Source organism: Phaethon aethereus, assembly GCF_964289735.1.
Source record: "Phaethon aethereus genome assembly, chromosome: W".
NCBI lineage: Eukaryota > Metazoa > Chordata > Aves > Phaethontiformes > Phaethontidae > Phaethon > Phaethon aethereus.
Genome location: NC_138581.1, coordinates 39,539,139 through 39,565,570, shown reverse-complemented (window position 1 = coordinate 39,565,570; position 26,432 = coordinate 39,539,139). Strand labels below are relative to the sequence as shown.

The 26,432-nt window shown below is 43.9% G+C and overlaps 1 protein-coding gene across 1 annotated transcript in view; it reads left to right on the top strand.

The window, feature by feature from the left end:
• The window catches only part of LOC309415218 (lens epithelium-derived growth factor-like), a gene marked incomplete at both ends in the record, with an annotated part of 148,530 nt that overhangs the window by 37,460 nt on the left and 84,638 nt on the right, over nt 1-26,432 (top strand). The window contains 2 exons of the mRNA XM_082012669.1: nt 15,114-15,230; nt 24,217-24,279. Of these exons, the coding sequence (XP_081868795.1) occupies nt 15,114-15,230; nt 24,217-24,279 (180 nt within the window). The remainder of the gene's footprint in view (nt 1-15,113; nt 15,231-24,216; nt 24,280-26,432) is intronic.

Sequence of the window (26,432 nt, the reverse complement as noted above, 5' to 3'; positions counted from 1 at the left end):
ACCCATCTCTCTGCCATAAATCATTATTTCTTGTAATAGTTCCCCCCATGTTAAAATGGGCTGCCGTCGCTGATGGGGGTTGCGAGTGTTATGATCAATTGCCTGTGCAATCCTTTCCTTTAGGTTTTGCACATGCATTTTCACAAATTCAGAGAGACCTCTCATCAGTGGTTTAAGGTGGACCGGGTCCACCAGAGCGGCAAGGGGAATGCCCTGCTCACCATGCTCATACATGGCTTGTACACAGGCAGCCTTCTGCACTGATTCATCCAGCCCAGATAACCCAGCAGTTTTAATAGTCAGTGGTTCGCCTCGCTCTCTAGAATCCATCCCGCCTGCCCAGTGGGCGACTCTAAGTGTTAAAGGTTGGTCCCCCACAGGACCCCTATCAAGGAACACACCAGGACTCCAATAACCCCTAGCTTCCTCCTCACTCAGCAAGATCTGATCTCCTCCTTTTAACGAAGCATTCCGTAAATATTCAGGTGCACTTTCCCCCGGCTTGTGTGAGAATTTTTCTTGCATTTGCACAAGTTCGGGTCCGGACCACGGGGTGATATGTGTTGTGGTATATCTTCGATTATTTCTATCATTTGACTGCACCTCCGTTTTAATGAGGGGTCGAATTTCAATATTACTTTCCCGCTCGGGCTCGTCATCTGGGTCACCCCAGATATCCCCATCCCAAGTATCAGGATCAGCACACATAACTAAATTCCTGACTTGGGTGGGAGAAGGAGTCGGAGCATTTGACAATAACAGATCTAATTTTTCCTGTAACCTCCGCTTCCTTTTCTCTTTCAGCAATTAATTCATCTTTCAAAAACATATTTTCAACTTCCAGTTGTCCTTCATGAGCCCTTAAGACCTCTTTTGCCTCTAAAGCAACTTTGGTAGCTTCTGTTTCAGTTTGCAGTTCACAGAGTTTTTTCCTACAGTCAACTAATGCAGCTTCCTCCGAGGCAGCTCTACCCATTTTCTTATCCGACTTGGATTTGCGTGCTTTAACCTGTGCACAGGTTAAACATACTCCAAAAACAGTACACAAGAGACAAACCACAAGAGCACTAGTACAACCATATTTCTGCAATAGTTCTTCCATTGTATCCTGCCGACTACACCAATAAATGTGACGGTGAGAGACTTCACTGTGAGGTTCAAATTAGACTTCACTTGTAAGGCTCAAATTAACAATTTATTTGAACTTCACTTACAGGTCTAATAACAATATATTTGAACTTCACTCACAGGTCCAATACACCACTGTTGCAGGTTTTTATGAATACAACAGAGGAATGCACTATTGCAATTCTAAACCACAGGCGCGCTAGATATTAATACCTTGAAAAGAGTGCACTAATCACAATCTTAAAGCATGCCAAATGCCATACGTATGTTTCTTAATCACTTAACCCTCTCTCAGGTAAGGCCTCTCAATCCTTGGGAAGTTACCTTGTACAGCGTCCTGGACAAGGGGGGAGAGAATCTCCTACAGGCCAGCTGTACCAGGTAAGGCCTCTCAATCCTTGGGAAGTTACCTTGTACAGCGTCCTGGACAAGGGGGGAGAGAATCTCCTACAGGCCAGCTGTACCGTTGGAAAGACTGCCCCCCTTTCTGCCCAAACCTTACGGAATTTTATCTCCGGATTTGATGGGTGGGGGCAGGACTCGTCTGAGTGGATAATTTTGTTTAGTCTCGTGGTGTGATGGCCCATTCATCTACATTGACGCAAAGTTACTGAATAGTGGTGGAATGGTGCTCAGGGCATTTGTTAAGGGATTACTGAAGGCGCCACTCAGGCCTCGGTTCTTACCATGGTGTAGTGTTCAGGCACCCTGGGCTGAGCCGTTTGTGCAGCTCCCCCCAAGTCATCTTCTGCATAGCTGTTAAGGTGAGACAAAGCTGAGTCGATTCACAACTCCCTGCATCTTGCCTTTGTGCTCTGAAACCGGTCTAGCCGGGTGATCCCTTACAGTTGGACATCCCTTACACCACCTCACCACAACCCCCTTTCAGGTAGTTGTAGAGAGCGATAAGGCCTCCCCTCAGCCTCCTCTTCTCCAGACTGAACATCCCCAGTTCCCTCAGCCGCTCATCAGAAGACTTGTGCTCCAGACCCCTCACCAGCTTCGTTGCCCTTCTCCGGACACGCTCCAGCACCTCAACGTCCTTCTTGTAGTGAGGGGCCCAACACTGAACACAGTGTTCGAGGTGCGGCCTCACCAGTGCCGAGTACAGGGGCACGATCACTTCCCTACTCCTGCTGGCCACACTATTTCTGATACAGGCCTTCTTGGCCACCTGGGCACACTGCTGGCTCATATTCAGCCAGCTGTCAACCAGCACCCCCAGGTCCTTTTCTGCCACACAGCTCTCCAGCCACTCCTCCCCAAGCCTGTGGCGTTGCATGGGGTTGTTGTGACCCAAGCGCAGGACCCGGCACTTGGCCTTATTAAACCTCATACAGTTGACCTCCTCCCATTGATCCAGCCTGTCCAGATCCCTCTGCAGAGCCCTCCTACCCTCCAGCAGATCAACACTCCCACCCAACTTGGTGTCATCTGCAAACTTACTGAGGGAGCACTCGATCCCCTCATGCAGATCATCGATAAAGATATTGAACAAGACTGGCCCCAGAACCGAGCCCTAGGGAACACCGCTTGTGACCGGCCGCCAGCCAGATTTAACGCCATTCACCACAACTCTCTGGGCTCGGTCATCCAGCCAGTTCTTTACCCAGCAAGGAGTAAACCTGTCTAAGCCACGAGCCGCCAGTTTCTCCAGGAGAATGCTGTGGGAGACGCTGTCAAAGGCTTTAGTAAAGTCCAGGTAGACAACGTCCACAGCCTTTCCCTCATCCACTGGGCGGGTCACCTGGTCATAGAAGGAGATCAGGTTGGTCAAGCAGGACCTGCCTTTCATGAACCCATGCTGGCTGGGCCTGATCCCTTGGGTGTCCTGCACATGCCCTGTGAGCGCCCTCAGGATGAACCTCTCCATAATCTTCCCTGGTATCGAGGTCAGGCTGACAGGCCTGTAGGTCCCAGGAACCTCCTTCCAGCCCTTCTTCTAGATGGGCGTCACACTGGCAAGCCTCCAGTCTTCTGGGACCTCCCCTGTTAACCAGGACTGCTGATAAATGAGGGAGAGTGGCTTGGAAGAGTCCTTCTAAGCTAAATTGGAAAATTTGTTTTGAATGCATTTCACAAAGTAAATAATAAGGAATGGGGGAAAAAAGAGGAGAGAGATACAATACAGAATGTTACTGATCAGAGATGTGATTTTCACTGAGTTTCCATCATATTTCAAACTTAACTCATTGACATTTTGAATAATAGCTACAGTATCCTCATTTACTCTAAAGAAGGGTTTTAGTGCATTTCTATATTAAGTATGTAGAAGTAGTCCCTTTCGTTGAGAAAGCAGTCTATGCAGATTGATTTGAGTTAAAGTCAGACCTAACTTCTCTCTGTTCTCTTCAGAACTACTCCAAAACCCAGAAAGGGACTTGTACAATAGACCAATTTCATAAAGGCTCCTTAAACTTTTGAGCTGTAGGAGTATGTCTATATGAGCAAGTAGTGCAGCATAACAGAAGCAGATCTTCAAGGTGAAATAGCTGGTACTGAGTACCCAACATCTATTCCATACATATTTCGGGGATTCTACATCAGACTAGCTCTAAACAACTAAACAATTATTAATAGCTGGAACACATTATATACATTCCTGAAACATACTTTCTAGTTTAGCTTCTTTCAAAAGCAATCCAGCCGGTTGCTTTGAGATCACTCCACAGTGCAAACCATAACATAGTAAAGGGGCAAGCCTTGCTGTTTGCCTCAAAAGCACGCTTATCCTGCAAAAGCCCTAATGTAGACCCCCTTTCTGTCTCACAAATTCATAAGTGTTATACACAAAACCTTGAGTTCCTGATCTTCTTGTACAATTTGATGACTGTCTGAACAACACCAGCATGTCTCCGAGAGCTGGGAACTTGGAAGTTCTGATCTCTGAGGTATCATTGATCCTCATCGTCCATGGGACAGATCCAGATCAGGAGGACATGTTTTCCTACAGCATACATGATTATGCTGATTGGCCTGAATACACCATCATCAGACTTGGTCTTGCTTGGCATGCAAATTATCCCTTAGGGAAAGAAGAGACTTGCCTACAAGACAAAAAACAAAAACACTTTTCTGGAATCAGGATGCTGCAGGAGTAAAAAACCCACATCACAGAACAGACACCTCTGTGGCCTTCCTCAGCTATGAAATGTATTCAGTCTATTCCAACCACAGCCACAAATCATTCTTATCTGGGTTGAGGGGCTGCTGCAGACTGCTTTGGTCCACAGTTTGAAGGTAAAATTGGCTAAGTATTCATTAAAGCTTCCAGGAATGCAGTGAGTTACCTTAGCAATTTCCTTCCCACTGTGATGCAGACAATATCCTGTTGAAGGCATGCGAGGAATGAAGCTGGGGGTATCCTTTAATCTCTGTCAGCAGTTAACAAGGTGCAACCTTGAGGGAAGGAACAAGATAATCACAAAAGAAACATAAATACTGAACCTTCAGTGAACGATCCTAATTAACATATAATTAGCATAATAGAAACCTGCCCCTGGGCGGGGAAAGCCCCCTCCTCACTGAGCAAGCCTAGAAAAAAAGAAGGACGCTGTGACTTTAAGTGGAGACGAGGCTTGTGAGAGCCAATGGGAACAAGGGTGACGGAGCCAATTTCTAAAAAAAACTGATAACTGTTGCTCGAAGTGTATAAATATTTTCTGTGTGTTAACTGAGGTGTGCTAGCTTTGTGGGCCTACCACCTAGCACCCAACTCTGCACAGATTTGGAATAAAAGCAAATATCTCGGCTCTGTGTGTTTTTTGGCTCTCTGCACATCGGGTGGAAGAATCCATATTTGGGACAACAATCCCATGCAATGCCTCTAAAGAGAAATTATAGCTGTCCTTTCAAAGTTAACATCTTAGACTACTAAATCTCTAATTTGGTTTATTATTTTAAAGACTTACCTTCTAGTCATTTAGACAGGTCTTGCAGAGCACTGGGAGCCATTCCAAATTAGAAATGAAATTAGAATCTAAGTCTGTAAGAGAAATATCAGTTCATTTCGCGATCAGCAGATGTACTCTGTTCCAGTTCTGCTCCCATAGTCCAAAAGATCCAGGAAGGGAAAGGATCTGAGTATACTCTGTGATACTTACTGTATCTCTGTTCCAAAACCAGCTGACTTCTAATAAGTTGTGGATTTAACAATAAATGCTCTTGACCAAAAATAGGTTGGTGTTCAATTACCAAGCGCGTTTTCCTATACTGAAGATTCAGTTTTGCTGAATGCCCCGAACAAGAAGATGAATAGAAAAGTGACGCAGTTTCCTGGTGATACAAACTTATTAAGGATATTAAAAAACTGACTGCAAGGAGTTGCAGAGGCTCTCATTGTACTGAGTGGCTGGGAGATAAAAAGGCAGGTGGAAATCAGACTTGGTAAGTGCAAAATATTGCACATGAGAAAAGTAGTTCTAAATAGGTAAAGATGATGGGTTCTAAATTAGTACTATGACTCTGCAATAGAAATTTTGGACTAAACTGAAAAATGCATCTCCCTGCTCAGCAGTGGTTAAGAACATTTAAGAAACTATTAGAAAGGGAAACAGCAAACCTCTGCATGCCACTAAGAAAACAAAACAAGTGTACCTGCTTGAATATCAGTCACAATTGCTCTAAGGAACTGTGGATAGTAGAGATAGAGAGAAAGTTTGGTGAAGAATTATGTGAATAGGACAACTTTCATATAAAATGAGATGAGGACTCTTCAGCTTTGAAAAAAGATGACTGAGGATTATAGGAAATGTTTCTGTAAAATTTCTGCTGCCCCAGAAAATGCTTCCAGCCCCTGATAGGTGGACAATGCTGAATCCTTAAAATTCTGCAAAGCTCATTAAGCATGACTGGATAGCATGATTATGAGGCACAATTATTATAGGAAAACCATTTCACTAAACTGAGATTAAGAGATGTTCCAACATAATATGAGCGGATATAAAATATGACATGGTGAACAGACTTGCAAGTTCTTCTCACCAGGGCATATTTACACAAGCATAATAAACTGTCTCAAAGTCAGATAAAGAGGTCCTTCCAAACTCTGTTTCCCATAACTCGATTGTCCTGATTGGCATCTCCTGTTATACCATCGGCTTCACAGAGAGCTAGCTTTTTGTTCTAACACCCACTATTGTCCTTATCATTGCCAAGTTCTTGAAACTCTACCCGTCGGAGTTCCATATTTTAGCAAAGTAATGAGCACAATCACAAAGGTTAATCTGGATTCAAATGTTAAATAATGGACAGTTTTAAAGGATGTGAAAGAAAGTTCTTTCAAAGGACATTACATTTGCTAAAAATGAGAGGATTGAAATCCTAACGTTAAAATAAAATTAACAAATTTTTGTATGAATTCAGGAGTTGTTTACATTGTTGGTGTATATTTTATACATGCAGACATTAACTATAATTATCTTCACATATTACTTGCACTATTTAGACTATCATGACCTTTATTTCCTACTAACAAAGAATATTTATATTTAGTTTTTCAAAGTATTCAGAATGCAGAAACAGGCCTTTGTCACAGGCACAAGAAGAAACTGGATGTTCTTGAATGTTATCAGAGTAACACATCTTGTTTCTGAGGTTCTACATGAGTAGAAAAAATCAATTTCAGTCATGCTGCTGAAAGGACTGGGACAACATGTTGAGCAACTGAGCTTTTTCCACAGACAGCAGCCATTTCAGGGGCAGACCTCATAAAGAATATGTTCATAAAATACTACTTTTTATTTTGTGTTAAATTGAAGAACATTAAATTTGAAGACTAAAAGCATATGCTTCAGAGTTTATAGTGTAACATGAACTAGTTGGAGTAGTTCTTGGCCAAACACTGATTGACCATTCCTAGATATAATGCAGAAGGCGGCAAGGCATGTTGTTGTCTGGTAACATTCAGGTGTAAATGGAAAAGAAAATCCCACTGAAGAACATTCAAAAGGATAAGAATTGTTTCCGGAAAGGATTGACATTTTGACATGGAAAGTGTGCAAAGAGAAAGCACTACAGTGAAAGTTTGTTTCTAGCCTGTTGCACCAGGGAGCGTTAGACGCATTGTTCAAGGCTAGTCATGACAGCTCCTCTGGGAGGAGCAGGGTGTGATAAGAGGAAGTATCACAGAATCACAGAATCACTAGGTTGGAAAGGACCTTCAAGATCATCAAGTCCAACCATTAATCCAGCGCCACCATGTCCCCTAAACCATGTCCTGAAGCGCCACATCCACACATTTTTTGAACACTTCCAGAGATGGTGACTCCACCACCTCCCTGGGCAGCCTGTTCCAATGCCTGACCCCCCTCTCAGTGAAGAAATTTTTCCTAATATCCAATCTAAACCTCCCCTGGCACAACTTGAGGCCATTTCTTCTCGTCCTATCACTAGTTACTTGGGAGAAGAGACCAACACCCACCTCGCCACAACCCCCTTTCAGGTAGTTGTAGAGAGCGATAAGGTCTCCCCTCAGCCTCCTCTTCTCCAGACTAAACAACCCCAGTTCCCTCAGCCGCTCCTCACAAGACTTGTTCTCCAGACCCCTCACCAGCTTCGTTGCCCTTCTCTGGACATGCTCCAGCACCTCAATGTCCTTCTTGTAGTGAGGGGCCCAAGACTGAACACAGTATTCAAGCTGCAGCCTCACCAGTGCCGAGTACAGGGGCACAATCACTTCCCTCCTCCTGCTGGCCACACTATTTCTGATACAGGCCAGGATGCTGTTGGCTTTCTTGGCCACCTGGGCACACTGCTGGCTCATGTTCAGCCGGCTGTCAACCAGCACCCCCAGGTCCCTTTCCGCCGGGCAGCTCTCCAGCCACTCCTCCCCAAGCCTGTAGCGTTGCATGGGGTTGTTGTGACCCAAGCGCAGGACCTGGCACTTGGCCTTATTAAACCTCATACAGTTGACCTCAGCCCATTGATCCAGCCTGTCCAGATCCCTCTGCAGGGCCCTCCTACCCTCCAGCAGATCAACACTCCCGCCCAACTTGGTGTCATCTGCAAACTTACTGAGGGACCACTCGATCCCCTCATCCAGATCATCTATAAAGATATTGAACAAGACCGGCCCCAGAACCGAGCCCTGGGGGACACCGCTTGTGACCGGCTGCCAGTCGGATTTAACGCCGTTCACCACAACTCTCTGGGCTCGGCCATCCAGCCAGTTCCTCACCCAGCGAAGAGTAAACCTGTCTAAGCCACGAGCTGCCAGTTTCTCCAGGAGAATGCTGTGGGAGATGCTGTCAAAGGCTTTACTAAAGTCCAGGTAGACAACATCCACAGCCTTTCCCTCATCCACTAGAATAGCTGCACCTCAGCCACCTGTTTCTCACAGAGGAGGAGGTTCTGTCAGTCAGCATGTAGCTTTCTATCCAAAATCACACTGAAAATTGGAACATTAGAATATGAAGCTTAAACCCACATTCACTTCTGGATTTGAGGTTGTAATTGTCTTACTGTTACATACCATATCAAGGGGTGAGTGAAGAACTTGGACATCCCGGGCACTTTCCTGGCATGCTGAATTGTATTTGCACTTTGCAAATATGAAATAGTATTTACATTCCCAGAATGCCTCAAGCATTGGACAAGAAATTATTACTTTAGGTTTATTATCACGTTTGTTTTTCCTTCCATACAAAATCCATTCATTCAGTTCCATATCCAAGTAATTCTTTTCAAGGATTATGTTCTTAATGCCAGAAACAAGGCTGTTTGTTACACTGTATCTGGAAAACTCTTGTATTGATAACATAATCTACAAAAAGCTTGTGACTAGAACTGAGTTAACAGATAAAGGATAAGTACTCTGATGACAGGCATGGAGCAGAATGTAAGTTAATGTGCTTTCCAGAATTGTGACCTTTTGACAAAATGCAATTTAAATAAGGTTTTTGTTTGATTTTTCTGGTTTTAGGATATAGTGAAAGTATTAAAGCTCACCATGGCTGGCTCAAAATGTGATAGTGAAAAGGTTATTAGAAAACTTATTATTTCTAGTATTCACTAGACATAGTAATTTAAACATTGGTGCCTGTGTGTTTTTTTTTAAAGAGCCAGTTTATTACATATGGAACATGCAGGCACCATGTAATATTTCTGTTTCTTTACATCACAGAAGCTGTTTGATGGCTTTTTCCATAAAAGTAGTTCACTTTTTTAATTACTCTGTTAAAAATCTTTTTTTAAAAAAAACTGGTGTAATGAGGATTGCCTGTACAGTTTGCAATAGAACAGAATCAGAAGCCCCAGGTTCAGTGGTCCAAAAATGACAGAACTGTGATTCAATGTGATGTTAAAGTCATAAAGAAATCAAATCTAATGCTGACAATTTAACCATAAAATATTAACAAATTCAGGGCTAAAGTTGTCATGACAGGTCCAGTAACTCTGCATTTTAAAAAACTTGATTTGATTTGCTTTAGTTTGAAAGTAATCCAGCAGAACAGAATCTTAACAGGTTGCATATGATTTTTATAATAATTCATATAACATTGCCTTCCCTGGTTTATTTGAGATAGGCTTTTCATATAGCTAATTGTCTTAGGCAGTTGGACAGGCTGAATAATATACTGAGTGTATGTGAAGCAAGTACAGAGCTGGGCATGGCCTATATTCCTGAAGTATGCTGACATTTTACGTGTGGCAAAACAAAGCACTGCGCTGCACCCACTTCTGTCCTGTGGGAAAGTGAGACCATTAAAAACACATAATGGGCGTGCAGTAATCCACCCTGGGAACCTGTGCTGATATTCCAGTTACAAAGATGGCTCCAGAGCCTGTGGAAATGGAATGTGTCTTGAATACAGTTGGACAAGTTTAAATTTGCGACTGAGAGCTAGCAAGGCAGTAAGGAAACTATCTATTAGAACTCATTTCCGAAAGGAAGACATACAGCCTACCTGGAAGGTCTTATTCAATTCAGTAACTGACAGTTCAGGATATATGATGCTCCTGACAAATTTCATCTTTTGCATACAGACAAAAATGCTACAAGGGGTAATGTTGTCTCCTGGAAGGCTCCTTTTTGCACTCAGGACATTTAAGATCATAGAGGTAGTACAGTGGCTTTTCAGCAATAGTTGAGTCACCCAGCAGGCCAAGGGAGAGAATACCAACACCAAAACCAAGGAAACTCATGGGACAAGATAAGTACAGTTTAATAAGTGAAGGAAAGAGAAAGAGAAAAAAAATGACGCAAAGGCAATCATCCACCACCTCCCACAAGTAGACCAATGCTCAGCCAGTCTCAAAACAATGGCTACCTCCCCCAAAGCCCCCTCCCCTGAGTTCTCATTGCTGAGCATGACGTCATATGGCATGGAATAGCCCTTCAGTCAGTTGGGGTCAGCTGCCCCAGCTGTGTCCCCCTCCAACCTTCCCCCCTCCCCCAGCCCACTCCCCAGGGGGGAGTTATCATTTATCTGTTGATAAGGTTCTACTTGCTGGACAGGCAGGCCCAATTGCCATCCGGGCATTACTCATTTTTTGACTTCAGTTTTTGGGGAGGGAAAGGGTTATTGTTCCCTCTCGGAGTTGGTGTTGGTGTCTGAGTGTTTGGGGTGTCTTTTCTCTGTAATGCAGTAATTAGGCTCTGAATAATGCTAGGAGATTGTCTCTGAATTGCAATTTTTGGAATGCCTAATGCTAATGCTTGATCATATAGTTTCTTCCACTTCTGGGCCCTAAAGTGGCGTTTGGTGGGCTCTGACTTATTTTGGGGAGTTTGCTTAAGTTGCCTAACATTACATCCTGCAGTCCTGTTTTCAGTAGGCAATTTCCCATTTCTCTCCCATGATTTATAATATCATGCATTAGTGTTGCCCAGGTAGGGAGGATTCTATGTATCAATTCTTCTTCCTGATCTTCAATAGCATTACTCATGTTTAATAGCACGTTAAAATCCACATCCCTCCTAATTTCATCTCGTTTTGCAATGAGGTAATGCCAGCATGGCAGGGGCTCCCTTACTTAATGGCTTTAATAACTCAGGATTTATGATCGCTGATAAAGGCATATTGTGAGCTCCGCATTCATGCATAGCCTGGATATAGGCAGCCTTTGTGATAGCTGTCGAGAGGTCATTTAAAGATTTAATGGGTATTACCAGAGGTTCTTCTCTCTCTAGCATATCTATTCCACCAGCCCAGTATGCCACTCTGCTTGTTATCGAGTGGGGATCATTTGGGGGTGCAGGGCCAGCATTTAAAAAGACACCAGGACCCCAAAACCCATTGGCTTCATCGCCGCTTACTAAGATTCTATCTCCCCCAGTTAGACACACTTGCCACAAATATTCAGTTTCAGTTTCACCTGGCTTACAGCCATAGCGTTCTTGTAAATGAGCCAATTGAATTGGATTGAATGGGGTAGTTTTCTGGGTACGATTTTCGGCACCACCCCGAGGTCCAGTTGTTTCCTCTGTTTTGATAATAGGTCTGACCTCGTGGAAAGAATCAGTTTTGTCTAGTTTGTTATCATTGGAGTCGCCCCACATGTCTCCATCCCACTCTTCAGGAGACACAATTAATTTTCTAATCTGTATAATGCTAGGGGGGTTGGGGGCCTGCATTAGCATAATTTCAATCTTTTCCTCCAACTTTTGTTTTCTTTCTCTTTTTCTTCCTGTAACAGTCTCTGCAGCTGATCAATCTTTAAAGACAGTACCAATTCAGTTGTCTTTCTGTCTTCTATTTCATCCTTCAGATCTGTCGTGGTTTAGCCCCAGCTGGCAACTAAGCTGCTCACTCACTCCCCCCTCCCCCAGTGGGACAGGGGAGAGAATTGGGAAAAAAACCTCTTGGGTTGAGATAAAAACAGTTTAATAGGACAGAAAGAGAGAAGGAACCAGCAATGATAACAACAATAATAATACTGACAAAGGAATGTACAAGAACAAGTGATGCCCAATACAGCAATTGCTCACCACCTGGTGATCGATAGCCCGTCCCCGAGCAGCAATTCCCGCCCCCCAGCTAACTCCAGTTTATGTACTGGGGATGACGTTGTATGGTAGGGAATATCTCTTTGGCCAGCCTAGGTCAGCTGTCCTGGCTGTGTCCCCTCCCAGCTTCCTGTGCACCCCCAGCCTTCTTGCTAGCAGGCCAGCATGAGAAGCTGGACTGTCCTTGACTACTTAGCAACAACTCAAAACATCAGCACGTTATCAACAGTTTCTCATCCCAAATCCAAAACACAGCCTCACACTAGCTTCTGTGAAGAAAACCAGCTCTATCCTGGCTGAAACCAGGACAAATAAGCAAAAAACAAAGGCTGTGCACAGAAGCAGAAGAAAACAAAGATTTATTCTCTACTTCCCATCAGCAGGTGATGTCCAGCCACTTCCCGGGAAGCAGGGCTTCAGTACGCATAGCGGTTGCTCAAAAAGAGAAACATCAAAAAAACAAATGCCCCCACTCCTCCTCCTGTCTCTTAGCTTTTATTGCTGAGCAGATGTCATATGGTATAGAATATCCCTTTGGCCAGTTTGGGACAGCTGTCCTGGCTCTGTCCCCTCCCAAGATCTTGCCCACCCCCAGCCTACTGATGAGGGGGGAATGTTGGAGAGACAGCCTTGATGCTGTGTGAGCACTGCCCAGCAGTAGCCAAAACACTGGTGTGTTATCAACACCTTTCTAGCTACCAATACAAAGCACAGCACTATGAGGGCTGCTATGGGGAAAATTAACTCCATCTCAGCCAGATCCAGTACACCTGTTTTTTTGTTTTCTTCTTAGTGGGGGAAGGTAAATAGGTTCAACTAAGAATTTGATGCAAGGTAGTTGTGTGGTTTTATGGATGTTTATGAGGAAGCTTTTGCTCATTTTGGGAGCAGCATATAACGAAACAAAATTGGTTGAAAGTGGCAGCGGCAGAAGCTGAGACCTCAGTAGCTGATGAGAAGGGGTCCAAAACAGGGTGAAAGTTGGCAGTGAAAGGTTTTGAAAGCGAAGGCATGCAGTTTCTCATGGAGAATGAAGAGTCAGTGGAAAAGTGATGTGAACAGTCTGACAAGCTAGGAAAATGGATTTTTCCAGCAGCATTCAAAGTGGTACTGTGTACAGCCAGTACATTGCAGTAATCACTACATGTGGTTATGAGTAGACTGTCAAGGTTTTTAGCTGTGTTGTTGGAGAGTAAAAGATGCATATTTAAGACGTTATTTGATCTACATCTGCTTTTTTTTTTTTTTAATTTGTACCTACTTAGAGGAAGCACAGTTTTTGGGACAGTAGCAGGGAAGACAATGTAGCTGTCCCCAGTGTCCAGAAAGTGAAAGGTGAATAGAGAACACTGGCCACATGCAGAGTAAGTTAATAGTGGGATATTCAGACTATGTCAGATTAACTGAATTTTTAATTTGGATGTGAGATAGGCTTAGAGTAAAGGGATGAGACATTAGTCATTACTAGGGGGTGATTAAATTTTTTTTCACAGATTTTTTATTGTTGTTATTATTTTTAGAATCATAGAATCATTAAGGTTGGAAAAGACCTTCAAGATCATCAAGTCCAACTGTCAACCCAACACCACCATGCCCCCTAAACCATGTCCCGAAGTGCCACATCTACATGTTTTTTAAATACTTCCAGAGATGGTGACTCCACCACCTCCCTGGGCAGCCTGTTCCAATGTTTGACCACTCTCTCAGTGAAGAAATTTTTCCTAATATCCAATCTAAACCTCCCCTGGTGCAACTTGAGGCCATTTCCTCTCGTCCTATCGCTGGTTACTTGGGAGAAGAGACCAACACCCCCGTCGCCACAACCCCCTTTCAGGTAGTTGTAGAGAGCGATAAGGTCTCCCCTCAGCCTCCTCTTCTCCAGACTAAACAATCCCAGTTCCCTCAGCCGCTCCTTATAAGACTTGTTCTCCAGACCCCTCACCAGCTTCGTTGCCCTTCTCTGGACAGAAGCAACTCAATGTCCTTCTTGTAGTGAGGGGCCCAAAAGCAAACACAGTATTCGAGGTGCGGCCTCACGAGTACAGGGGCACGATCAGTTCCCTACTCCCTTCCCTAAGTATACTTTATCTTGATAAGTCTTTGAGAGTTTCATTTTATGTTCAGTTGACAGAAGTAGCTAGAATGTTCCAAAGGCATTATTTATACTTTGCATAGGTAGTTGTAATTATTAGGGAGGTGGAGGGTAAAAGGGAGCTTGTGGCTTGGGTTTTAAGCTAGAGACACTTTCTCAATGGGAAGAAAAAAATAAGAGTTGAGGGAATTCTGCCAGTTTTGTACAAAAGAGCTAAGATTTAATAATGAGAACATTATTCATAAAATAATCTAATTAAAAATAGTAATTTTGCCTTCTCCTTCTCTGCTTCCATGCTTTTTACCTTAATTCTTCAGACTTTTGAAATATTAATCTACTAAAATTTTCAGGAAAAGAGTAATTGCTTTCTGTGCTCACTTAGTATTGACAGCTAATTAAAAAAATGATTTCTTGGCCAGGAAGAAGGTTAACCATGCTTTTTGGTATTATTTAAAAAAAAAAAACCTGTACAAAAGTTTTAAATAGTCGATTTTGGTTTCTTGCATTTGTTGATGAATTGCTGATTGGCTTTATTACATTTATAGTTATACACAAGAATGCACTTGTGGAGTTTGCCATATGTTTGGAAAAGGTACCCCATGGTGGTATTTATTTCTGATGTAACTGGCCAAAGATCCTGACAAGTCATGTTTGACTCAGAACTCTTCCATTTATTAAATTGCACTTCAGAAAATGTTCCCTGGCAGTATTTATAACCTAAATATAAGCTGCTGTTAGTGCATGAGAGCTTGAAAGGTATATAGTGAAAATACTGTCACTTCTCAATTTAAATTGAGAATTAATAACTTAGATAAGATGTTTTAACATTCTTGCAGCTTTAACCAGAGATTACTTAAAACTTCATATACAATACAACTTTTAATATCATTATTCTGTAGTTTAGGAAGGTATTTAGATTTCAAGTCTGATGTTTTTGTATTTTAGTCCTATCCAGATGTTAACAGTGCTGTCAAAGAAACTATTTGCGAAAGTTGTCAAGAGCCTACTGAGGGCAATGAAGAAAAAGGAGAAGCCAAAAGGAGGAAGTCTGTTATTTCCAAAGTGAGTGGCTAAATTAATTAGGTTTGTTTTATCAGAAAATCTTTCAAGTTTAAAAATGTATTGCTAAAGTCATAATTACTTTAAATTACCAGTGTGTCAGTATTGTGACTGGTCTTTTTTCTTGTTTTCAGGCTTGAACATTATAATATTTTTGTCCTTCTGTAGTGCTTTTCAGGTGCTGTAAATATTTGTGAAACTGAATTACTTTACGGATCTAGTTTTCTAAATCAGAATACACTTAATGAAAACTTACACAGCATTTTTAGCTAAGTGAAAGGGGAAATGACTGTCAAGATTTAGTATTTCACAATTTCTTTCTGAAGGCTGTTTAATAGCTTGAACAGGTAGGGGTCTCTGTGACAACTTTGGCTGAAAAAATCTGCAACAACATTAGATTCTGTCTAGGCTAAAAGAGTACTCTTTCACTAGCTAGATTTTTTTTAAAGGGTCAGTTTAAATTACCACAAATCTTCATATGAATGCATGCAAGGGTTTTCATACTCATCAAATTTTTGTGTCAGGAAGTCTATCAGTAACTGGTACATGCTAGTTTATGTAGACAAAGTTTTTCTTTTTGGCTTGCATAAGCATGTATTGTTTTAAAATCCTACCGAAACTAGATTGTGTCCTTTTAAAATACATTGTATTTGAACTGAAATGTCTGCTGTTTATTGCTACTGTATGTAGTCTCTACTACAAGGGAGAGAGGGAAAACCTTTCTACTTCACTTACGCATTTGGTATTACAATGTAACAAACATCTTCAGATTTATATCCTTAATTTTTTTAGCTCTGTTCATGTGATATACACATGCACTCACACACACATACACACACAGAGTATGGAAAAGAGGTGTGTGGTCTCTTTTCATGAAGGTGTTGGTGGTATGTGTGGTCTAAATAATCCTAAAAGCATAAAACTAGGTGAGGATGATAGTGATACATCTGTAGTATCTCAGTTATTTCTGACACATTTCTGGAAACTACTATATTACAGGATATCAGTGTCCTTTTATTTTAGGCATTAAATTCTCAACAGTATTAGATACTACACTGACGGATGTTGTCAAGGGTTCTTGGAGCAGGTTTGCTGGCAGGACTTGTGACCCTGTGGGGGACCCATGCTGGAGCAGTCTGTTCCTGAAGGACTGCACCCCATGAAAGGTACCCAGGCTGGAGCAGTTCATGAAGAACTGCAACCTGTGGGAAGGACTCATGTTGGAGAAGTTCATGGAGGACTGTCTCCCATGGGAGGGACCCCATGCTGGAGCAGGGGAAGAGTGTGAGCAGTCCTCCCCCTGAGGAGGGAGTGGCAGAAATGATGTGCGATGAACTGACCACAACCCTCACTCCCCATCCCCTTGTGCCACTCGGGGGGGAGGAGGTGGAGAAAAATTGGGAGTGAAGTTGAGCCTGGGAAGAAGGGAGGGATGGGGGGGAAGGTGTTTTAAGATTTGGTTTTAGTTCTCATTATCCTACTCTGATTTGGTTGGTAATAAATTAAACTAATTTTTCCCCAAGTCGTGTCTGTTTGGCCTGTGAAAGTAATTGCTGAATGATCTCTCCCTGTCCTTATCTCGACCCACAAGCTTTTCATTATATTTTCTCTCCCCTGTCCATCTGAGAAGGAGAGTGATAGAGAGGCTTTGGTAGGCACCTGGCATCCAGCCACTGTCAACCTACCACAATATGTCAGGATTTCTTATTTTCTAGATTCTCTCGCAACTTCTTGTTGCTTTGAGGTTTTTCTTTAATGTTTCCAAACCATGTTTCTAAGGACAGTATGATTTGGCTTCTCTGCTACACATTAGGAGCATGGTTTGATAAGTAACTTCATGGTAGTATTGCTTAGCCTGTTGCTACTGCACTTTCCTGCCATTGTACTGTGCTGGTAAAAGCATTTCTTCATTGATGTGAGGAGCTGACCCTGCTTTTGGGAGTGGGGGAAACTATTTTTTTTTAAGCTGGACTGCTTTGCTGGGAAGCTGTGCAAAAGCTTGTGTGGTGCTGGGGATGGCAGTGGGCTTAAAGCTACAAGTATTTTTTCAATCTGTCTGAAGTTGGTGCTGCCAAGGTAAATGGGTAGAAGTACATGGAGAGCCCTTTAAATGAGAAGATGGGATGATAAAAGCCTGAGGGACTCCTTTCCATATGCCTCTCTAATTAGTTTTTTAATCAGCTAATCAAAGACAAGATAAGGACCAGTTTTATTAGCTCACTCGCTCTCTCAGTATGTATGTGTGGCTATCTCATTGTGTGGCTGTCTCTTCATTGTGTCTCTCTCGTTCCGTCTCTTTTCTCTTGCGCATATCTCGTTCTGTCTCTCTCTCTAGTTGTCTATTTGTGCCTGTCTCTTGTGCCTGTCTCTCTGTCTTGTGGTGTCTGCATCTGTCTCTCATTGTGTCTCTTCTCATGTGTCCGTGTATTTCGTGTGTGTGTCTGACTCATTCTGTGCCTGTCTCTGTCTCATTTCTCCTGTTCTGTCACTCTCTGGTTCTTTCAGTCTTGTCTGTCTGGCTCTTGATCATAGAAGGCCTGACCAACCCAGTGGCCTTCTATGATGGAGTGACTACATCAGTGGACAAGGGAAGAGCTACGCATGTCATCTATCTGGACTTCTGTAAGGCCTTTGACATGGTCACCCACAACATCCTTCTCTCTAAATTGGAGAGAGATGGATTTGATGGGTGCACTGTTCAGTGGATGAGGAATTGGTTGGATGGTCGCACCCAGAGGGTAATGGTCAATGGCTCAATGTCCAGATGGAGATCAGTGATGAGTGGTGTCCCTCAGGGGTCCATATTGGGACCAGTCCTGTTTAATATCTTCATCAATGCCATAGACAGTGGGATCAAGGGCACCCTCAGCAAGTTTGTAGATGACACCAAGTTGAGTGATGCAGTTGACATGCCTGAGGGACGGGATGCCATCCAGAGGGACCTGGACAAGATCGGATAGTGGGACCATGTGAACCTCATGAGGTTCAACAAGGCTAAGTGCAGGGTCCTGCACCTGGGTCGGAGGCAACCCCCAGTATCAATACAGGCTGGGGGATGAAGGGATTGAGAGCAGCCCTGCCAAGAAGGACTTGGGGGTACTGGTGGATGAAAAGCTGGACATGAGCCAGCAATGTGCACTTGCAGCCCAGAAGGCCAACTGTATCCTGGACTGCATCAAAAGCAGTGTGGCCAGCAGGTCGAGGGAGGTGATTCTGCCCCTCTACTCTGCTCTGCTAAGATGCCGCAAGGAGTACTGCATCCAGCTCTGGAGCCCTCAGCACAGGAAAGACATGGACCTGTGTCATGGTTTAACCCCAGCAGGCAACTAAGCCCCACACAGCCGCTCGCTTACTCACTCCTGGTGGGATGGGGGAGAGAATCAGAAGACTAAAAGGGAGAAAACTCATGGGTTGAGATAAAGACAGTTTAATAGGTAAAGCAAAAGCTGTGCATGCAAGCAAATCAAAACAAAGTATTCATTCACTACTTCCCATCAGTAGGCAGGTCTTCATCCATCTCGAGGAAAGCAGGGCTCCATCAAGCATAACGGTTACTTGGGAATACAAATGCCATAACTCTGAATGTCGTCATTCACCCCCGCCCTCCTCCTTCTTTGCCCCAGCTTTATATACTGAGCATGATGTCATATGGTATGGAATATCTCTTTGGCCAGCCTGGGTCAGCTGTCCTGGCTGTGTCCCCTCCCAGCTTCCTGTGTACCCCCACCTTCTCGCTGGCAGGCCAGCACGAGAAGCTGAACAGTCCCTGACTGCTTAGCAACAACTAAAAATATCAATAATTTATCAACATTATTTTCATCCCAGATCCAAAGCACAGCACTATACCAGGTATCAGGAAGAAAATTAACTCTGTCCCAGCTGAAACCAGGACAACCTCTTGGAGCAGGTCCAGTGGAGGGCCACAAAAATGATCAGAGGGATGGAACACCTCTCCTATGAGGACAGGCTGAGAGAGTTGGGGTTGTTCAGCCTGGAGAAGGCTCTGGGGAGACCTTATTGCAGCCTTCCAGTACTTAAAGGGGGCTTATAAGAAAAATGGGGACAAACTTTGTAGCAGGGCCTGTTGTGATAGGACAACGGGCAACAGTTTTAAACTAAAAGAGGATAGATTTAGACTAGATATAAGGAAGACATTTTTCACAGCGAGGGTGATGAAACACTGGCATAGGTTGCCTAGAGAGGTGGTAGATGCCCTATCCCTGGAAACATTCAAGGTCAGGTTGGACAGGGCTCTGAGCAACCTGATCTGGCTGAAGATGTCCCTGCTCATGGCAGGGGGACTGGACTAGATGACCTTTAAAGGTCCCTTCCAACTCAATCTATTCTATGAATCTATGATGCATCTGGCTTTCTGATTGTCTCTATTTCTTTCAGTCTCATCTGTCTGGCTCTTGATGCATGTCTCTCTCACTCTCTCTCACTCTCTCCATCCTCTCGCTCTCTCATTTTGCATGTCCCATTTTCTCCTGTGTGTGTCTCTCTAGTTGTGGGTCTGTCTCTTGTCTCTCTCTCTCTCCGGTCACTCTGTTATCATGTCTCGTGCCTGTCTTGTGTCTCTTGCACTCTCTCATTGTCTCTCTCATGTCTGTCTCTTGTGCCTTTTCTCTCATCTCTCTCTCTCATCATTTTTGTGTCTCACAAGTTTGTCTCATTGTGTGTCTCTTGGCTCTTGTCCCGTGTTGCTCTTCTTGTCTCTGTCTCGCTAGTTGTGTTTCACTCTCTCATTGTGCCGGTCTCCATCTCACTCTCGGGGCCTGTTTCTTGCTGCGTGTCTCTCTTGAATCTTGTTCTACCTCTCTCATTATTTGGCTGTGTCTCTATCTCATTGTGTGTGTCTCATGTCCATCTCTGTCTCATCTCTCTCTCTCGTTTATGTTTCTCTCATGTCTCTCGTTCTGTTATGCTCTCTAGTTGTGCCTGTCTCCATCCCTCATGTCTCTCTCATCTCATGTTCTGTCTCTGTGTGTGTCCCCCTGCCTCATTGTGCCTGTCTCGTGTTGGCCTTGTGTGCTTGTCGCCTCTCATTCTGTCTCTCTCTCGAGTTGTGTCTCTCTCGTGTGTCTGCCTGCCTCATCTCACCTTGTCTCCCATGTTTTCTCACGTTGTCTCACGTTTTCTCTCACATTGTGTGTGTCCCTCTCCTGCTATATCTCTTTCACATTGTCTGCATGTCTCTGTATCTCTCACGTTGTGTGTGTGTGCCTCTCATGTTGTCTGTGTGTGTCTCCCTCCACCTTGTCCCTCTCCCTTCCCACTTTGCCTTCCCCCTTTGTCTATCGCACCTTCTCTCTCACCTTGTCTCTCTCCCTACCTTGTATGTCTCTTCTCCTTCCCTCTCCCTGCTTCCGTCACTCCCCCCTCCCCCCCCCCCGTTCTAAAGTTCTTAATGTCTTTTGACCACTCTCTCAGTCCCTGTCTCCTCCCTGCCTCTCTCTTGCTCTATTTCACAGTCTCTCAATTTATCTCACTCTCAGGCCCTTGGTGTCTCTCTCTGCTGGGCTCTCACCCCAGCTATCTCCCTCTCTGCCCCACCATGTCAGTCTCTCCCTCTGACTCTCTGGGTCTCTCACACCAAGTCTTACTCTTTCAGTCTCTCTCCCCCTCTTACCTTGCCCTCTCTCTCAGCCTCCGTGCCTCTTTCTATACATGTTTCTTGGTTTCACTGTCTCTCAATCTCTCTGTCTTTCCCTTTACCGGTACATCTCTCTCAGCGTCTCTTGGTCTACCCCACTGCCCAGTCTCTCTCTTGGTCTCTCTCCCAGAGCCTTCCTCAGCATCTCTCCTTTGTTTGGCCTCTCCCTCGCTCACTTTTTATCTCTCCCCATCTCACTCTCTTGGGGTTGCTCTCCCCATCTCTCTCAATTTTTCTCTCATATCTGCAGTCTCAGGACACCACCCCACCCCACAATCATTTTCTCATTCTCTCTCACATGCTCTTGATCTCTCTCACACTCTTCCTCTCAGTGTCACTGGGTCTGTCTCGGTGGCCCCCCTCCCCATCTCAGTCTCTTTCTCTCTCTCTCTCTCTCTTCTCTCTCTTCATCTCCGTCTCTGTCTCATTCGTTCAGTCCCCTTCTCCCTGTCCTTGTCCCAGTCTCAGACTCTCTCTCCCTGACTCTCCTCACCCCCCAGCTCTCTCCCTCTCTCTGACTCTTTCTCGTTTGCACCCATCTGACTTTCTTGGTATCCCTTTCGTAAGGTCTCTCGCACTCTCACCCTCTCTCACTCACCGCCGTGGTATCCCACCCCCCCCCTTGGTGTCTCTCTCTTGGGCTCAGGATCTCTATTTCTGTTGGTCACTCTCTCAGTCTCTCTGTGTGTGCGTGACTCTCACCACCACCTCTTCTCTTTTGCCCCCCCCTCCTCTCTCAGACTTGGACACCCCCCCTCCCGGTCACGATCACATGCTCTCAGTCTCCCTCTGCCTTGGTCTTAGCTCCCCCTCCCTCTCTGTGCTACCCCACCTATCTCCCCACCGTCTCTGTTTCCCCCCCCCCACCTCCCCCCACCCCGCTTTTTTTGGTCTCGATAACTCTCTTTGCCTACCCGCTTCTCTCTCCCTCTCCTCTGTCTCTCCCTTCCCCCTCCCCTCTCCCTTTCCCCCTCTCTCCTTCTCTTTTCCTTTTCTATCTCTTTCCTTCCTTCTTTCCTTTTCCCACTCTCTCTTTTCTTCTCTTTTCCCTCTTTCTCCCTCTTTTCCCCTTATCTTTTCCCACTCTCTCCCTATCTTTCTCCCCCGCTGTTTATTCCTTGCGCTCTTTTCCCTCTGTCCTCTTCTCTCTTTCTCCCGCTCTTTTGCTGCCTTTCTCATTCCCTCTTCCTCCATATCCATTTATCGTGCTCTCTGTGTCCACCTCTTCACCCTCTCTGTTTCTCCCTCTTCTTATATTTTTCTCTCTCTTTCTCCCCCATCTCCTGTATCCCCCTCGCCCTCCAAATCTCCCTCCCCCTGTCTCCCTCTTCCCTCTATTCCTCTCTCCCTCTCCCCCTTCCCCCCAGCTTTACTTATATCTTCTCCCACTTCTATCTTTTCTCTCTCTTTCTCCCGCTCTCCGTCTCTCCCTCTCTCTACCTTTCCCTCTCATGTCTTCCTTACCTACCTCCACGGGCGGCCCCCCCCGCTCCCTCTGACTATTTTATCTCTTTCTCTTGATATCTTTCACATCCTCTTTCTCCCTACCTTTTTATCTCTGTTGTGGTTTAGCCCCAGCCGGCAACCAAGCACCACGCAGCCGCTTGCTCACTCCCCCCCCAGTGGGGCAGGGGAGAGAATCAGGAAAAACTCATGGGCTGAGATAAAAACAGTTTAATAGGACAGCAAGAGAGAAGGAAACAACAATGATAACAACAATAATAATACCGACAAAGGAATGTACAAGAACAAGTGATGCCCAGTACAGCAATTGCTCACCACCCGGCGATCGATAGCCCGTCCCCGAGCAGCGATTTCCACCCCCCGGCCAACTCCAGTTTATGTATGTGGTAGGGAATATCTCTTTGGCCAGTCTGGGTCAGCTGTCCCAGCCGTGCCCCCTCCCAGCTTCTTGTGCACCTCCTCACTGGCAGAGCATGGGAAGCTGAAAATTCCTTGACTTAGTGTAAGCACTACAACTACTTAGGCACAACTAAAACTTCAGTGTGTTATCAACATCATTCTCATACCAACTCCAAAGCGCAGCACTGTGCCAGCTATCGGGAAGAAAAAACAACTCCATCCCAGCTGAAACCAGGACAATCTCTTTTTCTCTTACTATTGCGCTCACCCTCTTTCACTGTCTTTTCTTTTTCTCACAGGGCTAAGGTGGTTATTTCCAAGTATTGCAAACTCCTGATCGTCAAACTTAGATATATCTCTAAAATAGATCTAAATATATATCTCTCAAAAACAGCTCTTCCAAAAACCTTTAGGTTTTCTGTTTTGTTGTTTTTAAAGCATAGCATTGTCAAAATCCAGTTACTGATGATCAGTGTTACTGAATTTTAGGTCATAAACCATTAAATGCCTTGTTTGTAGTCTATTGCATTTTGTTTGTACACCTTTACATTCATATTGTTTGCTCATTCTGACCCATGACTCTTATCCATATACATAGATAAGCAGTTGTCCAGATTAATTTTTTAGTATTGGTATGAACATTTAGAAGTACAGATATGGAGAAATGTAATGATGCTACCACAAACATAAAATGGAATAAAATAAGTGCTGGTGTAATTTTTTTTCAAAGTTCTGTCATGGTATGTTGCAATATTTTTGACCTGTTCTGACAACTGTCTGTAAATATGAAAGAAATGTAGAGAGCAAGAGGTACACATATGAAAAAGAACATGTTTGATTTGGGGGTATTGATGTCTATCTAAAGCAGCAATGTGCATATATAGCCACAAACTATTTAAACCGAAAGCACAAAGCAGTCTGATAGCTGTGTTCCTCTTTTTCACTTCTGTTTTTCTATAAATGAAGTAACTCCATGTTAATTTTTCCCTTTTCAGTCATCAAGTAAACAGGATAATAATTTACCAACAGAAGACAGAGAGATGGATACTGTCAAAGAAGATGATGTCCCATTCAGAAAACTCAGTAGCAAGGCACGTGGAATGTCACTCTTTTTAACCTAAAGAAGTTAATTTTAATACTGTGTACTTTGACTTGCAACTGTATCTTCAAATACTTAGAAGCTACACTTGCTAGCACTGTGACTGTCTCGGGAGTGGTTTAAAATGTAAATTTTCATATGTATTCAGATATATTTATACCACTCATTGAAGTTAATGGGAATTAGGGATATCATCAGAGAGCAAACTTTAATGTAATGATATTTACTAACAGAAAGTGTCTTGATGTGATGAAATTTTTTTGCCTAAGTCGCATATCAGAAGCTTCAGTTATGCGATTTCGTTGAGAAATTCTTGATCATTTAAACTATATCTTAAGTTTGCTAAGACACTTTATTTTTTCTTATCTTCATAGGATGTGATGAAAACAAATGATATATGTATTCCTAAAGTTGTTAGAAGAGGAAGGAAGAGAAAGGTAACAATATATTTAACTTGTTAGAATCTGGATTGGAAGGTGTTTTCTTATGGGATAGTCCAATGTCTTTAATAATAGATTGTGTCAGTTTATAGTGCTTTTACCTTCCCCTGTGCGCACCACCCCCAATTTGAAAGGGTTGTAGCAACTTCTGTTTTCCCAGAGGCCATTTTGCCGCTCACAATTCTGTGTTTGAACTTGATGCAAAGTAGGGAGCTCCCAACTTTTCCTGGTTTAGTGTAAATAAGAAATGTTATGGAATAAATTGTTGTTAAACCACTAACAAAATAATCTCTTTTGACACCCCCCCAACATTTCTGGAACGTGTTCATAATACTGAATCAAACACCTGAAATACTGTCCCTTTTCATGAGGCTATGCTTATGTAGTCATATCGACCTGGCATAAATCTGGTCTTCCTTCTGATAGCAGTGGTCCCAGCTGCTTGCACTTCTTGTGCAAGCATTAATGCTCATGTAGCCACACAGGAAGCCAGATCACAGAGATGATCTAGAATGAAGTGGGGTAAAGTCTAATTTTAAGTTGAAGCCATTTCCTGATTCAACTTGCTTGCGTTAGTGCTGGCAGCAGAAATGAGTAGGAAGGTATAACCGTGGCCTTAGTGTGCTATGCCATGAATCATTAGCATACTGAATATCAGAAAGATAAAGAAAGATGCAGCATTTGTATGTCCTTATGAGAATTACTTCTCTTTTTTAAAAAAACAGAGTTTAAATAGTACCTTATTAAAAATCCAGCCTCCAACCCGGGTCACTGAGGAGCCAAAAGATTGTGTGGGTGTTTTGGGTTTTTTCTAACTTCCCAAAGGGACAAAAACCTCTCAGATGACACTCTGAAAGAGAGATCTCGTTCTTGAACTTTTTAAACACTCGAGCTTTCTGGTTCTTTGGCCTCAAAATGGCTTCCAGGCCCAAGATGATTTTCTCTGTCAGGCACGTGCAGCTCTGCTCAGATGAGAAAGGTGTTTGAAAACTTCTCCCATAACTTCTTTAAAATTAATTAAGATTTTTTTTTTTTTTTAAAGTCTGAGCATGACCTTATTCATATAAAACTGGACTAATTGCATCCATCCCCATGTCAGTGGTATGAGCTAGAACTAGTTTTGATACTTTTGGTGCTAGCAAGGCTACAAGTATATGTAGTGGACAAAGATGTACAAAGGGGTACATTTTCTTTAATCTTCCTTTTCTGTCCAACATACCTGTAGTACGTGTGTCAGTCAGGTTTGTCTCTGTATGTTCTTCTTTATGTCTCCTTTGACCAGATACCCTTAAAGGAGCAGACACTCTCCTTCCACATACCCTTACAAAGACATGCAGCTAACTGCCCACGCCAGCACAAGTGCTCACAGCCAAGTTCTCTTGTCAACTACACTTGCTGTTTGCAGCACATCCTTGTGTTACAAGACAAGAGTTCTGGCTACAAGACAAGAGTTTTGAACTGTGACAATAATGGGCTGCAGAAGGGAAGTGTAGGCCGGTAGGAGAATTTGGCTGTGAATATTGTGTTGGCATGGACAGTGTCTGCAGGTCCTTGCACAGTCAAGAGAACAGGTTGTTGGTAAAGACGGTTTTTGGCTGGTGAGCGAGGTGAGCCCAGAGCTTCAGTCAGAGTGCAACAAGAATTAGCTGCAGAAGGCAGTTGTAGGCAGGAAAGAGAAAATGGCTGTGAGCACTTGTGTTGGTGTGGGCAGTGGCCATGTGTCCTTTTTAAGTGAGCAGTTGAGATGAGCGCTTAGTGGTAGACATGAGTTTCAGCTGTCAAGCAAGGGGAAGCAAGGTGCTTGACTGTTGGGATCACTCTGCACGGCTCGACCTTAAGGAGAAGGAGCTGCAGCATTGAGAAGCTGGTAAACAGCTGGATATCTGCACGGCTTGGCCTTGAGAAGAGGGAGCTGTGGTAAACAGCTAAGAAGAAGCAAGAAAAACAGGGACACCTGCAAGCAGCAATTCTGACTGTGTGAGGGGCGCATGGACAGTGCGTGATCAGATGCTTGTAACCAATGGGGGGCGATGTCTGGCGCGTGGACAGTATGTGGGTTGACCTTGGCTGGACGCCAGGTGCCACCAAGCCGCTCTATCGCTCCCCTCCTCAGCAGGACAGAGGGGAGAAATTAAGATGGAAAAAAACCC